The sequence below is a fragment of the Trichoplax adhaerens genome, genomic scaffold (assembly GCF_000150275.1).
Source record: "Trichoplax adhaerens TRIADscaffold_17 genomic scaffold, whole genome shotgun sequence".
In the NCBI taxonomy this organism is placed as follows: Eukaryota; Metazoa; Placozoa; class Uniplacotomia; order Trichoplacea; family Trichoplacidae; genus Trichoplax; species Trichoplax adhaerens.
In genome coordinates, this window is record NW_002060959.1 from 280,188 (window position 1) to 298,830 (window position 18,643).

The following is an 18,643-nucleotide window of genomic DNA, read 5'->3' on the forward strand; positions in this document are numbered from 1 at the left end:
TATAAGGCTCGAAATTTAATTTATTTGAGGATTCTTAGATTTAAAATATGCCACAAAAGCACTTTATTTCAACATTAAAGAATGAATTATATAATTAGCATTGGCAATAGAACTCTATTTTTCACCATCAAATATAAAATTATTATTATTAACAGGTAAAAAACATAATATAACTTCGGAAACGTTAAATTTTGATATATTTAATATCAGCTTTAAATATAGATTACGGGATAATTACAAGACCATCCTAAAACGAAACTTGGCTAATATTAGCTAATATACCGAATTCCGAAGTTGTAATAAGTATTGCCTTATTTCCTATGAAAGTATTTTTATATTATTGAATAATATTGTGTAAGCTATTCAATTTCTTAACAATTTATTTCAGCCTCTCAGAGTAAAATGTCAAATACAACTCCAGTCAAAGTTACTCCAGAATGAACACCAGATATACTCTTATTAGACTCTTTATCAATTTAAAATTTAGAGATATGAGCATACCAATCCGGCCTTCAAAATAAACACGTGCAATTAAAATTAAATAAATTTTCTATAAACAAAACTTGCTGTTTTCTTCCGTTAATAGTGCGTCTGTGGTATAGTCCAAAATAAACTATGTTTGCAAGTATGATTTGTGAATAATAGTAGAAGAATTTATTCAGGTAAAGAGATGTAACCAACAAGAAAATGAGGCATTGGTCGTGTTATTTTGAGATTCTTTATCGTAAATTCTGTGCTCGAGATCATTCTCAGAAAGCAATTTTCTATTGCTTATTAGCAATTAAGACCCATAGACCAGTTATCGCTAGAATTGTGTATGTATCTCATTTATTGGTTTATTAATTATCTAATATCAGCGTTTGTAGTATCAGGTAGAAATATTGCTGCAACAGCTGTTAATAAACCTAATGCAGAAAGTATTATAAGTGTAGCTGTGCAACTAATATAAAATAAAGCAGCGAATATTATCATCCCTAGTATAGATCCAAGATGTCCCATCATGCTCGCAATACCAAGAGCGGTAGTTCTAAATTCAGTACGGAATAATTCTGTACTCCAAATTTTACACGGTGTCCATCCATTCGTGGAAATAGACGTAAAAATACAAGCTATGATCATAGAGCTTTGCATAGTATCAATTATCAATAGCAGTAAAATACTTAAACCACTCATAGACGCTAAAATAATGTATAATGCTTTCCGACCGATACGATTAATAAGTAGAACACATAAAATCGCGATAGGTATGGATATTAAATGACCAAGAAAGATGTTTAATATTACAGTCCTTATATTATTACCGCTTTGACAGTCCGAAGCGACATTATGTGATGAATGTGTAGTATTCCATGATAGATTATACATGCCGCTATGATGATGATGCCAACAAGTTTTACTATTTACGTAATGAGCAATAACTGTCGGTAACCAAATTGTAAGTCCTTGATCGGCGACACAATATCCAAGCCATACTAAAGATATCAATAGCAATCGTTTACGCCAAGGTGGTTGCAGAAGTTCCCGAATATCTTGCAGAAAAGTATTTCCTTTATCATTTTTAACATCTTTACTCGTTTCTTCTACTCGTAAATCGTGATGGCCTACTTTACAATAAATAACTTGTTGATAGGAATCGTCTGTGGTCTTACAGCAATTATTAATTTGATTAATTTTATTTAATACGTCTCGAAAACCTTTCTTATCGTTCTTAGCTAATACAAATCGTAAACTTCTAGGCATAAATAAAAGTACACAAAAACTCAATAAGGATGGAATAGAGCCTACAAGTAGATAAAGTCGCCAATTTGTAAAGTATATCGCGCCAATAGGACTATAAAATGAATAAGGCAATATAAGTAATCCGATAAGGGAACTATAAACATTTCCAAATATCAGAAATGACGATAAAACGGCAGCCGCTCTACCCCTATAACGACGAGGAAAAAATTCTAAAAGATAAGAATGAACGATTGTGGTGATACCAGCATAAGTACTACCGATCAAGCCAAACATGATAACAAGCATTAGATAGTTATAAGCAAATGCACTTGCTAACATTCCTATTAAATTTATTAATAACAAGATGACAAGAATTTTTTGTCGACCATAAACATCAGCGAATCTACCATATATACTAGCACTAGTAGCAAGGCCGATCATAAAAGCTATACTTAGCCAACCTTTATTATTTCGATTAATGTCTAAATCGCATGCTGAAATGATAACAAAACCGATCGATTGATAACAGAACGAAAACCCACTAAAGCCAAGTCCACATATTAAAGTGATAATATAATGGAATAATCCAATATCCAAAGAATCGACGATCTCATCTATCCTAGATGTCAAATCAATCGATTCAGTCGAGCAATCCGAAGTATAAAGTTCTTCATTTTGACTCACTGAACTTCTTTTATCCTTGTTATTATCGTTATTCTGAAATTGCTTTTCAATCGCCATTACTACATAAGTCTTGCAGTCAAACTTGTCCTTTCAACGGAATATATCAATCTTGCTAACGAACTTTACTTTTCCTTTAAATACATCGTTTAAAACTTAGATATTGAAGAAAGAACTAAATGTCTAATAGTTCGATCCGTTTCCAAGAATTAGATAATATTATCGGGATAGAGCGCAACGTAGCAATTCTCGTGAGAATTATTATTATTAATAAGTAGCCAAGTTAATAAACACTGCGGATCAACAGTTGCCGTACGTAACAATACTAGAAAAGGAACTTATTATTTCAATTCATAATGTGAATGTCTATTGATTATTGATCAGCTTTTATTTAGTCTTAAGAGAATAACAGTTAAGCAGGAGTGACTTAACGTTAGATTCATTAGGGTAGATCGAAATTAGGTCTATGATTCCAATCAATTTTAAAGTGAATATCTAAAATACGATGCTTAATTATTGATCAGCTTTTACGTAGTCTCAAGGGAATAATAATTGAACAAGAATGATTTAATTTTAGATTCATAACGGTAGGTCGCAAGTAGACTATGATTCTGATCAATTCTAGAGTTAGTATCTAAAATACTAATGTTGTTAACGGCCAGTAATTAAGCATCTCTAAAATCGTAGTTATCGTCAGCAGAGTTGGACTGATTGATACTATTCACTGTATTACAAACGGAATTAATACTTGCAAGCTTGTTAGTTTTTCTTTTCTCATGAGTAGCTTAACAACTACTACGGTCATAATTTTATAGTACCACTGCACGTAGCATTATTTCCAATTACTAGTCGACTTTAGAAATAAGTTGTAAATTATAGAGCAGAGTTATAGTGTCTGCTAATTAAGCAAAACTAGCATTTATTCCGTCCGTTTTAAAAAATTGAAATACAATTAAGATTTGAAGTATGTTCTAAAAATATTTTATTAAAGTATTACAGAATTACACTTTATTTTTCATCATCAATTATAAAATTATCACTATTAAAATGTAAAAAACATAATAGAATATTAGAAGTATTAAATTTGACCAATTTAACATCAGAATAAAAAAATAAGTTATAGGATAAATATAAGACGGTACTGAAATAGAACTTGCCCAATGGTAGCAAATAGACTTAATTCCACAACTGTAACAAGTATTGCCTTATTTCTTATGTAATTAATAGATATAGATATAGATATAGAAAATAATACGAAAGTGGTTACGCAATTGGTATAAAATAGTGTTGCAAATAATATCATGCCCAATATTGACCCTAAACGAGATATTACATTTAAAAGTCAATAGCAGTTGATCTGAATTCAGTACGAAATAATTCTGTACTCCAAATTTTATAAGGTATCTAGCCAGTATTTGTTATAGATGTAAAAATACACGTTGAGATTGTAACACTTTGCATGTTGTCCATTAATAGAATCATTAAAATATTCAATTTTGTAGTAGATACCAATGAAATATACAATAATTTCCAACCAACGCGATTTATAAGTAAAACACATAAAATTGTAAAAGGAATTTAAAATAGATTGCCAATAAAGATATTAAATAATATTGTCTTTAAATTGTCATCAGTTTGGTAAATTAGAGTCGACATGATTCAATGAGTACGTAAAATTCCATGGTAGATGGTCCATGTCGCTATAATTATACCAACATATTTTACCTCTGATATAATGATACTTTTCTTGTCATTCTTGGCTAACACAAATCGTAAACTATGAGGCATAAATAAAAGTACGTAAAAACTTAATAAAGCAGGTATGGGGCTGTAGTACAGCCACCACATATAGCTTAGATTACGATTCAAAATTGTACGAGTATAGGCTAAACTGTACGCTAGGTAATAAGACTGCATAAGTGTCTAATTGTGGAAGATGTTTACACTACGTATTGTAGTAATTGTATTGAAATGCTTATATTAAAAATCGCAGGTAATAATAGATAGCATTAATTATGTTAGTACAGTGAGATTTGTATTGTGCCGCTTCTGTCCTTGGTAGTTAGACGAACCTAACTTCTGTAATAAAGTGAAATCTGCAAGAAACTGTAGTTCTTGATTTATTGTTTTGAAGATCACTTTATCACAACGGTTAGCGAGTAGTTCATGTAAATGGCCGCAAAGCATCTAAAGATTAATCCGATGACTTAGTACAATACAGGAAATCATTATAAGTAAGCCTAAAATTAAATTCTCATCTTTTATGCAAGAATGAACTGCCGCATAGGTTACTTGAATTTATTGCTTCTGTATTGATCGATGCTTTCGTAGTAAATTGTAAATTTGCTTGGTTAATATTCAAATCACTATACCCAAATAAATTATAATATTATATGTTAAAAGTCCAAAGTAGCTATTAATAGCTTTCTTTAAAAAATATTACTGTTACGTCACTGTTTTTCATATGTTTAGTAATATTAAAATAGCAAAGACAGCATTACAATTTAAGGGCTTATAAATTCATTATCAATCTTAAACTCCTACTGTGAATACACCGAGACAGGCTATCGTTACAATCTTCTTGCTTGGAAAATATCTTCTCTAGAAATTATATTATTCTTTTTCTAAATATCATTATGCAATGAAGGTCAACTTCTATAATTCTCCTCCAATATTTATATTGTAATAGCAGTTGAAGCTTTTAAAATTTAACTAATTTAGTGCGATTTCAGAAAATTTTACTTAGTATCATAATGCCGTGCGTTGTAAGCCAGATGACTTCATGGAGGGAGGAGTAGAATTTAATATGAATAATACGAAATAGTATAAATTGTTAAGAGTTGTGCTTTGTAAGATTGTGATTTAAGCGATAAATTTAGTTAAGATAATACACTTGCTCTAATGTTGATAAAACTGCTTGCTAAATTTAATCATAAAATACTGTAAATCTTAATTAGGCTATATTATGTTGTAATAGAACATAGGATCAATCCAAACGTTTTGATCTGGATTCTTATTCAATTAAGATCGCCGGTCTGTCTTAGTGTTTTCTTATTGCTACATGACTACACTGTTGTCACAAATTAATTCTTGTGATCAGATGCTACTAATCTCGTAGATTACTTATATGCTCCGACGATGAAGTGCAACATTGGAAGACCAATTAGTATTACACAAGTACAAAGCCATTTTAAGCCGAAATAGTATGCAACAGAATATTAAGAGCTTGAAACGCAATTTGGCTGCTCGTCCTTTAGAAGCTAGCTACAAACCTGCGGTCCGTATTAGCGAATTTTACCTTACGCAATATTATATATGTTCAGTAAACTCAACCAACAAATTAGATAACGGAAATCCAGGGTTAGTAGAGCCTAAATGAACTATCTAACAACAAGCGAATTTCTTGTTAACGACATCATGGCTAAACGGAGAGTAGAAGATGACAATTATGCCATCTCTAGAATTAGTATTAAGAGTAGATGGTATTCGTCGATTTTAAAATGGCCAAAGAAATATTAAAAATGAATTTTAAACTCTAAACTTCTAGAACTACAGTAGAAAATATGCTAAATGCCATATAGAATTTTTTGTGTTCAGCAATAGATTTTAAACGCTTTTGGCTCAAACACCCGACTACCCTGTATCTCGTGACTAGCTTAGAATAATTCAGAGATAAATTGATAGACTAATATTACCAACCGTCCTGTGTAAAATATAAAAGGTGGTATTATTCAGGAACTGAATAGTTTAAGATAGAGAGATAAAAAGATAAAAGTTGCAATAATCCTAAAAATCATGAACAATGTCATTTTTAGATAGTTTGGCTTTAAAGTAGTAGTTCTACGCTTTGATAGTCCTTTTTTAGTGATTTTATACGGTTGCTGTTAATAGCTAACATAAACTAGTATTTCTCCTAAACTTAAGTTGAGCTAAAATTTGAAGCTGTCAGTTTTAATAACTTTTTTACGTTTATTATCAATTATCAATATATTTCAAAAATCATCATAAAACGGTACGACTCGGATAACGACATTTATTTCTACCAACATCTTACTTCATCAGAGCAATTTTTAAAATTAGAAGTCCTAAGAATAATAACCACAAAAAAATACTTGTATTTGCCTGATTAAAAGTGTACAAGCGTAATCTTTACTACAAAAATCGGGTAATGGAATAATTAAAGAATTATATACGTATAAAATACAACTATCCAATATCAGAGTTAGATGTATCGGGTAGAAATAAAGCTGCAATTACGGCTATTAGACCTAGTGAGGTAAACAATATAAGTGTAGCTATGCAATTACTATAATAAAGTGCACTAAATTCTATTATACCTGCTATAGCTGCAGTATGCCCTATTACAAATAAAATACCAGTAACAGTTGTTCTGAATTCAGTAGGAAATAATTCTGTACTCCAAATTTTACATGGTATCCATGTATTAATTGTAAACGCTGTAAAGATACTTGCTACGATCATGACACTAAGCCTATTATCCAGTAAGAGAATCATTAAGATACAAATAACACAGGTGAATGCTAAGCAAATAAATAATCTTTTACGACCAATACGATTAATGAATAAAAAGCATAAAATTAAAATTGGTAATGACAACAGATTGCCAATAAAGATATCTAATATAATTGCCTTTAAGCTATCACCAGTTTGACAATCAGAATTGATGCTATGTAATAGACTTGTGGTATTCCATGATACATTTTCTGTCTTATTATGATTATGCCAACACGTTTTACCACTCGCATAAAATGACATTACAGTCGGTAGCCACATAGTAAATACTTGATCGGAGGTACAATATCCGAGCCATATTATAGATAATAATATAAATCGTCGGCGATTTGGTTCTTTCATCATTTCTCGAATATCATCCATAAAATTTCTGTTCTTTTCTTTTCTAATATTGCTATCGATATCATTTTCTTGTAAATCAAGAAGATGGGATAGTTTAGAATATGATACTTTTTCATACGATTTGGATGTGTTGGTAAAACACGAATTGATTTTATTTATTCTGCGTAATACATCTCGAAGACCTTTCTTGTCGTTCTTAGCTAAAACAAATCGTAAACTATTAGGCATAAATAAGAGAATACAGAAACTTATCAAAGCTGGTATAGCACCTATGAGAACATAAAGTCGCCAACTCGTAAAGTTGATAGAACCTATAGCATAGTGAAATGGGTGGGGTAATAAAAGTAATGCTATGGCAGAGCAGTATAAATTTTCAAGTATAAGAAATGAAGATACAAATGCGCCAGCTTTACCTCTAGAACGTCGAGGAAAAAATTCTATAACATAAGTATGGGAAACTGTAGCAATGCCACCATAGGCAATGCCAATGAAACCATTCATAATAACAAGCATGATATAATTATAAGCAAATACACACGCTAACACACATACTAAATAAATTAGTAACGACATTATGAAGATTTTTCGTCTACCATAAGTATCAGCTAGTCTACCAAATATACCAGAACTGATTGTATAGCCGATATTAAAAGCCAAACTTAGCCAACCCTTGTTATTTCTGTTAATGTCTAAATCGCACGCCGAAATGGTAATGAAGCTAATGGTTTGATAGCACACAGCATATCCGCCGAAGCCAAGTCCGGATCCTATCATGATCATATAATGAAAGAATCCAATATCCAAGGAATCTACTATCTCATCTATATTGGATGCTAAATTATTAGAATCGCAGGAGAAATCTGTATCGGAAAACTCTTCATTTTGATTCATCCTAGTTGTACAATCATCATCACCACTGTCTGAAAAAAGTTCCTTCTCAATAGCCATTATTAAAGCTAATGGAAAACAAAATTTTTCACCGCACTTTTTACAGAATAACCAATCTTGTGGCCAAATTATCTCTTTCGCTTGAATGAATCTTTCAAAATGTAAGCTTCAAGATAGAAAATTTGACAATTTGACCCATTTACTTCAAAAATAAGATTGTTGTGTGTGAAATCGCCACACATTATTTAAGACAATATGTCTTACACGTTACAATCAATTGGAATCTATTCATTGTTTACGCCAGTTTTCGCCCAAATAAAATTATTAATTAGGCTAGTAAACCTTTACGGTGCTTACGTAATGTATTCCTATGAGAATTCCATCCAGCCAGTAAGGTTACAGTAATAAGAAACAACGTAACTGGGAGTTGATTAGAAATGATGCTTATTTTATTTATTAATGCATTTTTCTCAATCATATTAGCTACATTTATGTGACTATAAGCATATTTAAGTATCAAAACTAGCAATAGTGTACAACATGTTCGAAATCGCAGTAGTACTGATTAGATTTGAATAAATTTTTTACTGCCTGAGCATAGTTAAATTATTGTATTATATAGCTTCCTTTCGTCTACCTATTATATTAGACGGGGAAAGTTAGAAGTAATAAGCACGAAATGTTCGAAATGCCACAAAACTTATTCTACTATAGCGATATAATAGCGTTCATCGACTTTTAATGATGTCGTATGGGAGCCGTCACTCTGCAAATACTTCGAGAGTCTAGAGAAAGAGCTAACTTTTATGACAGTTTAACGTAGTACAAATTTGACTTTTTAAAATTAATGAGACTTAAATTGTGCACTCTACGCTGCTTAAAAAAAGTTAATTTATTATTACTGCAACGTAAGATAAGTATTAACACTAAAATTTATAGCGTACTAAAATAATATTACATTTATATGACGTGCTGCGAGCAGAAATTCCACTTGGAAATCTTAAATTAAGGGTAAATACATACTATGTGCATAATATGTGTTACAGACAAGTTATTAACTCTATTCATTTATTTGCTGTTTGGTTAAGTTATAACTCGCCCGCTCTCAATGACGAGTTATAAACTGATCATTCAACTATTAATTGGCGTATCATCAAGACGGTTTATAAAGTGTGGCCCATACATTCCATCGATTGTAAACTGCAAAAGCGATTATTGCAGCTTTATTAACTGATTGCGAGTATTACCAAACAAATCCAATCATTTATAGACTGACTCTTACAATTAAATATTAGTTATATATTGACCCTCACAATCAGATGTCAATTATTTAATTCTAAACTGACAGGACGAGTTAAAGATTAATCCTTAACAATCATATGCCATTTTATATATTTATTCAAGCCAGCACTATTACAGTGATCAATGACTACGTCTTCCAACTTACTCTTCGATTATTCATAGAGTAATGGATGATAGAATGCGTCACCTGTAGTATAATCCTTGCTACTGAAATTATATATTCCTGTTGACTAATTACATATAAGAGCATGATAAAAGTGTCTTCTCAAAAATAAAACAATAACTGCAATTTCTTGTAAACTGCACTTTAGATAGGCAAAGTTTTGACTATTTCACTTTATTACATAAGATAGCTTCCTCTAACAACTTCCAAGTACTATCTATAGACTATTTCTGGGCTTTCTCCAACAAATTGATACCGTATTTATGCAATCTTAGAATTTCACACACAATTTATTTATTTTCGTACAATCTGAACATACTTAGTCTTCAATATATTTGAGACTGTATCATAATGAGTAATTATCGAATATCAGAGTTAGATGTATCGGGTAGAAATAATGCCGCAATTATACTTAGTAGACCTAAAGAAGCGAATATTGTATATGTAGCGATACAATTTATATAATACAGTTTCGCGAATAATATTAAGCCTACTATAAGTCCTGAATATCCTATTACGAATAAAATACCGACAACAGTCGATCTGAATTCAGTCCGAAATAGTTCTGTAGTCCAAATTTTACAAGGTATCCATGCATTAGTAGTTATCGCTGTAAAAATACATGCTATTATCATGACACTTAGCCTATTATCTAATAACAGTATCATTAATATACAAAATCCGCTAATAGATGCCAAGATAATATATAATACTTTTCGACCTACTCGATTAATAAGTAGAAAACAAAAAATTGTAACTGGTAATGAAAATAGATTGCCTATAAGAATATCTAATATAATAGCCTTTAAGCTATCGCCACTTTTACAATCAGAATTGACACCATTGTATAGATGTGTAGTATTCCATGGTATATTTTCTGTCTTATTATAACCATGCCAACAAGTTTTACCACCCTCATAACTAGCCATCACTGTCGGTAACCATATGGTGAATCCATGATCGGCGATAGAATATCCGATCCATACTATAGATAATAATATAAATCGTCGACGCCAAGGTTGTTTCATTAATTCTCTAATATCATCCGCGAAATTTCTACGCTCTTCTTTTCTAATCTTACTATGGATGTCATTTTGTTGTAAATCAAGAGTCGTTATTTTAGAATATAATACTTTATCATGCGAAGTACGACTAGTACTAAAACACGAATTGATTTGATCAATTTTATTTAATACATCTCGAAAAGCTTTTTTGTCGTTCTTCGCTAATACAAATCTTATACTATTAGGCATAAATAAAAGTGTACAAAAACTTAATAACGCTGGAATAGCGCTTATGAGAATATAAAGTCGCCAACTTGTAAAGTAGATAGAGCCTATAGCATAGTAAAATGGGTAAGGTAATAAAGGTAACGCTATGGCTGAGTTGTATAAATTTTCAAGTGTTAGAAAGGAAGACAAAACTGCACCAGCTCTACCTCTAGAACGTCGAGGAAAAAATTCTAAAACATAAGAATGAGCAGCTGTAGCAATGCCGCCATAGGCGCAACCATTGAAACCGGTCATGATAACAAGCATGGCATAATTATATGCGAATGCACACGCTAGCATGCATATTAAATTAATGAATAACGATATTACGAACATTTTTCGTCTACCATAAGTATCAGTTAACCTACCAGATATACCAGAGCCAATAACGGAACCGATTATAAAAGCTAAACTCAACCAATGCTTGTTACTTCTGTTAATGTCTAAATCGCATGCCGCAACGACAATGAAACTGATTGTTTGATAAAATAAGGTACATCCACCGAAGCCAAGTCCGGACGCTATCGTGATTATATAATGAAATAATCCAATATCGATAGAATCTACAATATCATCTATATGAGTTGTTAAATCATTAGAATCGCTAGAGTAATCTGTATCCGAAGGCTGCTGCTTTTCATTGATTAAAGCTGTTTTATCGTCAACATCACTATCTGTTTGGACTTGCTTCTCGATCTCCATGGCCGTATTTAAGTTGCTTGAAAAAAGATTTCACTAAACTTTAATAGAATATATCAATCTCGTTGCCAAATGATGATTCTGCTTAAATTAGCGCTTTAAAACTGATGTTTAAAGATAGAAGATTTCAAGCTTTGACCGACTTTAAAAAAATTGAACAGTGAGCGACGTAAAACTCTCAACGTTATTTGAAGTGATATATAAAATCATAAAAATTTAGAATTTATTCCGTGCTTAAACAAGTTCGTAGCCTGTATAAAAGTAAATTATTTATTAATTAATAAGCTTTTCGTGGACAACCGAGTAAAAGTATCATGTATAGTCTTCGTCATGAAAAGGAAGCATTACAGTATGTGATAATGTATTGTTTCTTCCATTACTCTATGAATGACCAATAAACAAGTGGAAGGATATTGTAGCATCGTTGTTAGCTGGATAAAATTCTCACAGGAATACGAAAGAGAAATCATCAAAGCTTAACTTTGATCAATTGTCATTGCTAATGGATGCTCTATTGTTACTTTTGGTCCCTAAAGATGGCTTCTTAATATTAAGTACAAATCGTTGTAGATTACTTTCAGTGAATAGGTAAGCATTCTGATCCCATCAGATTACGGCTTCCTACTACTAGTAGCGGCAATTTCAGAAGTATTTTTTTGTATCCTATTTTCAGCCACCCGTTCTGAGAGATAACAGAATTATTCTGTTAACCACATCGATCAATGCTTTAATCTGTGGATTAATGTAATAGTCATTGTTATTATACTATACTCTTAGTGTCATGGTGCAGCTACAAGTTGATCCTATCTTATAGTCGGTTCTATTCCTAAAAACGGGCTGTAAGCGATCACATAATGCAATCGTTTCTGCTAGTAGTATACACTTGCAAACATTTATATCATTTTATTACCAGAAAGTCTTGAAGATATTTTACATAATAATTTTTAAATTTAAAAATGTGATTTACCTATTCTAAAATAGTACCGAATGATCAAATTAATATCAGTATCATATGTATATATAAAATGATCGAGGACTAGAGTAACAATATTTTAGATAAAATATGTAATGTAAGACTGCCAAAATAGGTCATATAGGATAAATCAGTCAATCAAATAATATCATTTTAATAAGATCGACTAGACCTTATTTTGCTTTACTGATACAACTCATAATAAAGTTAATTTAACTCAAAAGAGATTAAAGTCTGCTTTATTACAGTTTATAAAACTACTAAGCCCGTAATATAAGATAGTCTAAAAGAAGTAAATAGTACAACAAGTGAACCTCTTTCTAATTTTTATCCAAGTTTCTATCTAATAAATAGCTTTCTTATATATGATCGATATTTGCATCGAACTACTCACCACAATCATGTACGGTACGGTAGTTTAAAGCAAATTATTGGAATCTCTTTTACGCCACCGCTGTCAATAAGCTCTTAATAGGTCTCTGTTTAAGGCCAATTTTAATTAAATAATAATGTAAATTTATTCAACAAATGAGGGCACAGAAAATACACATAAATAACTTGATAGCGTTGTAAAGAGAAACTTTAATTGAGTGTAAATCCGCAAATCTTTTCATTTTCACTCTATTTCTTTCATATTTTAAAATAGAAAAACACTGATCCATAGCATGCAAATAGGGAGGGGGGGGGGGTAGACCAATTTCGACGTAGGTTAACTAATGAGAGGTAGTGTGCTAGCTGACGTTATCAAGTTGGAATTTTAGATCAGAATTGAAGGTTTGATATTAAAGTATATCAGACGGCGGCAGTAATGCGGTAGATCAACAGAGCAGATAAGCATTGAGAAGTTGATCAGCGTAGAAATTAACAGTAGTATCTGATATTTAATTGTGTTAGCATACCGAACACTGATCAGGGTATGCTATTTCTAATGCAGGATTTCACATCTGTAATTAACGATAACGAGTTTATGCTTAAAAATATAGAACTGAAGATAATGCTATGTATTTTATAGTATGTAAATCTAATATATAAATATAAAGTCTATATCCGATCAATTGTATACTGTTTATGTAAATACTAGTTAGTACAGTACCGGTAGATGATGCAGATGTAACGCATGCAACGTACCTGGAAAATGATCGTCTCAGACTCTTAGCATGTAAAGCTAATACATAAATATAAATACAATATTATGCGTTCGTTAATAAAAAGGGTAAATTACGAATGGAAATTCGTACGAGCTTAATAAACTTAAAGGATGTAAGAATTTTATTCAGAATCTGCGAGGAGCGTACATCACAGACTCGATGTACTCGACAACCTGAGCTCTTTCTACATCCTTCGATTGAAGAACACAAATTAAAGACATTATTATCCTTTCTATATCTCGTACATCCTATGTGCTGTGCCACCTCACGACATTACACAAATAATAAAGCCAGTGCACTTAGTACTCTTAAGAAATCACATATCAACAATAGCAACATTTAAAATATTAAAAATCCAAAATAGTCATGTATAGCTTTAATTAGAATTCACCGTTGTTTGTAGTATGCTTTATAAGACTAAATGACAACGATAGTAGCATAGATTTAGACATTTAAATTTATTACCAATCTTAAATTGATATTATTCATATAACACAGAGATAATTATGAATTCGTCATTCCCTTACAATCATTGCTATCGAAAAGCGAGTAATCGAATTATTCAGTAATTACTAGTGCAAACTCCCGTCGCTTTGCTGACGGTTTAAAGAAGCGAATATTGTATATGTAGCGATACAATTTATATAATACAGTTTCGCGAATAATATTAAGCCTACTATAAGTCCTGAATATCCTATTACGAATAAAATACCGACAACAGTCGATCTAAATTTAGTATGGAATAACTCTGTAGTCCAAATTTTACAAGGTATCCATGCATTAGTAGTTATCGCTGTAAAAATACATGCTAATATCATGACACTTAGCCTATTATCTAATAACAGTATCATTAAAATACAAAATCCGCTAATAGATGCCAAGATAATATATAATACTTTTCGACCTACTCGATTAATAAGTAGAAAGCAAAAAATTGTAACTGGTAATGAAAATAGATTGCCTATAAGAATATCTAATATAATAGCCTTTAAGCTATCGCCGCTTTTACAATCAGAATTGACACCATTGTATAGATGTGTAGTATTCCATGGTATATTTTCTGTCTTATTATAACCATGCCAACAAGTTTTACCACCCTCATAACTAGCCATCACCGTCGGTAACCATATGGTGAATCCATGATCGGCGATAGAATATCCGATCCATAATATAGATAATAATATAAATCGTCGACGCCAAGGTTGTTTCATTAATTCTCTAATATCATCCGCCAAATTTCTACGCTCTTCTTTTCTAATCTTACTGTGGATGTCATTTTGTTGTAAATCAAGAGTCGTTATTTTAGAATATAATACTTTATCATGCGAAGTACGACTAGTACTAAAACACGAATTGATTTGATCAATTTTATTTAATACATCTCGAAAAGCTTTTTTGTCGTTCTTCGCTAATACAAATCTTATACTATTAGGCATAAATAAAAGTGTACAAAAACTTAATAACGCTGGAATAGCGCTTATGAGAATATAAAGTCGCCAACTTGTAAAGTAGATAGAGCCTATAGCATAGTAAAATGGGTAAGGTAATAAAGGTAACGCTATGGCTGAGTTGTATAAATTTTCAAGTGTTAGAAAGGAAGACAAAACTGCACCAGCTCTACCTCTAGAACGTCGAGGAAAAAATTCTAAAACATAAGAATGAGCAGCTGTAGCAATGCCGCCATAGGCGCAACCATTGAAACCGGTCATGATAACAAGCATGACATAATTATATGCGAATGCACACGCTAGCATGCATATTAAATTAATGAATAACGATATTACGAACATTTTTCGTCTACCATAAGTATCAGCTAGTCTACCAGATATACCAGAACTGATTGTGTAACCGATTATAAAAGCTAAACTCAACCAATGCTTGTTACTTCTGTTAATGTCTAAATCGCATGCCGCAACGACAATGAAATTGATTGTTCGATAAAATAAGGTTGAAAACCTCCAAATTGACAGCAACTTTGCATTCATTTTCTGTAGTCTATAAAACAGTATTATTTACATGAATATAATATTACGATTATGACAACTAAGGACTACGCTAAGGTTCCCTTTTAAAAGTTCTAAATAGGCATCTACATTAGACCCATTTTTTTATAGTCTATAGGGTGATTTATTTAAACAAATACATAACAACCATAGCGTCTATGGTACGGTTTCGAAAGCCTCGAAATCGGCAGCTCCAGTCAAGCGGTTTAAATCAACAAGTATCTATTTAAGTCCCCAAACATACTCATTTAGAGCCGCATCTACGCGAATAGAAGGAACTATTTTATACGCTCCTACGTCTTATCGTATAGAAGATTTCTAAGTCATTAATGGATAAAATAAAGAATTATTAAATTGAGTTGTTTTGGCGTAATATTCGACAAGTTTACTTAATTAATGCCCCATGTCACATAACCAGGTTGCATTAGCGAACGATATTATTCAGTCAGTTGTACTGATGGTCTAATTTACTAAAAGATAGAAAGAAGAAAAGTTTGACAACATCAACAATAGTGGCGTTTAATTATAATTAAACGCCACTCTTCTTGATTAATTAATTATCGTAGGTAAAGGTCCGGGGAGAAATTATCCTACAGCCTCCGTTGTCGACTATTCCCTTAGAGAATTGCGGCTACAATGATGATGAATCACAGATGGACACTAGAGAATTACCTCCAATTTTGAATGACTATAGTGTCTGTAATGACCATCGCTCCATTATTTTTACTGTCCGTACGGTAGTTATCCAAAACATTCTGTCTTAAACAGGATTAATTTCATTTAATTAACTAATATCGCAATTTTCCTGCATCATATCGCATCGAATAATTTGCAGCTTGTATCAGTCTCATACTGATATCAAATCGGTACCAGCAGGGTGATATAGATACAGATATACTGATACTTTTAGTGAGATACTAAAATAATGCTAATATTGTACTACTGGAATATACTGTTAAGATTAATATAGGTACTTGGATAGGTACGATTTGTCACTAAACACAAGTCGAATGCCGTCTGGTGGCCTTCGGTAAAATGGCATCCGCACTGCAGGACACTTTTTATTTCGTATCGCGATTGTAGGTTTATTACTAGCATGCAGTATATTAAGGGTTCGCTATACTACATATACTAAAGAAATTTCACAAGTGTTGATGCATCCATCTTTAAATTAAATAAAGCATGTTTAATACGTCTAATTTTAATGAAGTAACCTGAAATAGACGTCACAGAAACTGATGTAGTATTATATCTTCGAAATTATTTTAAATAGCGTGAGAGTAACTAAAACTATCAATAAAATAAAGCTTGGTGGTATAGAATTAATTATCGATGAGTAGCATGGTTGAAATACTCAATGCAGTAGCAAACAGCAAATATAACACTTTACGACCTATTCGATTAATGAGTAGAATGCCTAGGTAAAATAGCAACGGGTACTGAAAATAAATTACCAAGTAAATGATTGCCTTCAAATTGTTACCCGTTTGACAATTGAAAGCGAAAGAGTGCAATAAATGTGTAGAATTCGTTGATAGATGATTCTCCATGCTATTGCGGCTATGCCAATATGTTTTGCCTTGGACATAATAAGTAAGGATTACGGATAGCAATATGGTAAATGCCTAGTCACTGACACAATAACTAAACCATACTCTCGATGATAGTATTAATCGTTAGCGCTATGATGGTTTCATCATTTTACAAATATTGTCTATATAGCTTTCACGTCCTTCATTTCCAGTTTGATCATCGATGCTTACATCGAATTGACTTATCATACAGTAAATAGATTGTTGCTGTAAATTCTTTTCAGTGTGTCATAACGAATTAATTTGATCCATTTTCTGTAATATATCTGAAGTGGTTTTCGTGTCGTTTTTACCCAGTGCAAATCGTAAATTAATTATAATAGGATACATACTGTACACTTGAATAGATATAATTGGGATAGTCCCTACCTATATGAAGGTGAAGTTGCTAATTTGAAAAGTGGATGGCACCCAAAAGGAATGTAAACTGAATGAGGTAATAAAAGTAAAGCAATAGCAGTGCCGAGTTAATTTCCTAAAATTGTAAACGAAGACATGATTACAGTAGCTTAACCTCCATAACGACGAGGAAAAAATACTAAAATACAATACTAAAACACAATTATGAATCGTTGCGTTTATCCCACCATAAGTACTTTCAACGAAGCCTGATGTGACTGCTAACATAGCGTAGTGATAAGCAAAGGCGTCTGCCAATACGCTGATTGAATGGATTACTTAAGCGATTATGAGAATTCTTCGCCGACCATAAGTATTGGCTAGTCTACCAAAGATGCTGGCACCGCTGGTAAGGCCCATCTTAAATGCCAGGCTTAGCCAACCTTTATTATATCGGTTAATGTCTAAATCGCAAACGACAACGACAACAAAATTGCTAATACTGTGTATAGGATATGAACCATAGTAGAGTCCTGTCACAAAACAGCTTGCGTGATGTTTCTAAACTAAACTATCTACTCTTAAGGTTCCCCGACTAACTCCGGACATCCTCAGTAAAGGACAACTAACTTATTCCTATACTATAGAAAACGAGTCCAACGATAGGTTTAGGTTATTAAATATTTTATTATGGACTATAACAGCTTAGTACCAATGTACTGTAGCGTAGCCTTGGTGGAACTGAGATTAGAAATTAAATTATTAGCAACTTTACTACTAGCCACTTATCACGGAGCATCAAGCTCCGTAACAAGTCCACACTCTATAACGATTATATAATGAAATAAAGCAATATCGAAGGAATCGATCCTGGATGTCAAATCAATCGAATCAATAAAGTGATCCGAGCTATATAATTAATTCTTCATGGTAACTTATTAAAGCGGTATCATCAACTTCTTTTTGAAATGTTTTTGGTCAATCTTATGG

General features: G+C 32.0%; 4 protein-coding genes across 4 annotated transcripts; all 4 read right to left on the minus strand.

The window, feature by feature from the left end:
* Positions 1 to 843: 843 nt before the first annotated feature.
* Positions 844 to 2,460, minus strand: TRIADDRAFT_60690 (uncharacterized protein; the record flags this gene model as incomplete). The annotated part of the gene is made up of 1 exon (XM_002116711.1): positions 844 to 2,460. The coding sequence occupies one exon, from the start codon at positions 2,458 to 2,460 to the stop codon at positions 844 to 846; it is 1,617 nt and encodes a 538-aa protein (XP_002116747.1).
* Positions 2,461 to 6,606: 4,146 nt separating this feature from the next.
* Positions 6,607 to 8,223, minus strand: TRIADDRAFT_60691 (uncharacterized protein; the record flags this gene model as incomplete). Its single annotated transcript, XM_002116712.1, has 2 exons — positions 6,607 to 6,668; positions 6,738 to 8,223. The coding sequence occupies 2 exons, from the start codon at positions 8,221 to 8,223 to the stop codon at positions 6,607 to 6,609; spliced, it is 1,548 nt and encodes a 515-aa protein (XP_002116748.1).
* A 1,764-nt stretch (positions 8,224 to 9,987) lies between these two features.
* TRIADDRAFT_60692 (uncharacterized protein) lies at positions 9,988 to 11,601 on the minus strand (the record flags this gene model as incomplete). Its single annotated transcript, XM_002116713.1, has 2 exons — positions 9,988 to 10,049; positions 10,158 to 11,601. 2 exons carry the CDS (start codon positions 11,599 to 11,601, stop codon positions 9,988 to 9,990), a joined length of 1,506 nt encoding a protein of 501 aa, XP_002116749.1.
* Positions 11,602 to 11,832: 231 nt separating this feature from the next.
* On the minus strand, positions 11,833 to 15,704 carry TRIADDRAFT_60693 (uncharacterized protein; the record flags this gene model as incomplete). Its single annotated transcript, XM_002116714.1, has 4 exons — positions 11,833 to 11,849; positions 12,566 to 12,570; positions 13,700 to 13,736; positions 14,432 to 15,704. 4 exons carry the CDS (start codon positions 15,702 to 15,704, stop codon positions 11,833 to 11,835), a joined length of 1,332 nt encoding a protein of 443 aa, XP_002116750.1.
* Between the last annotated feature and the right edge of the window lie 2,939 nt (positions 15,705 to 18,643).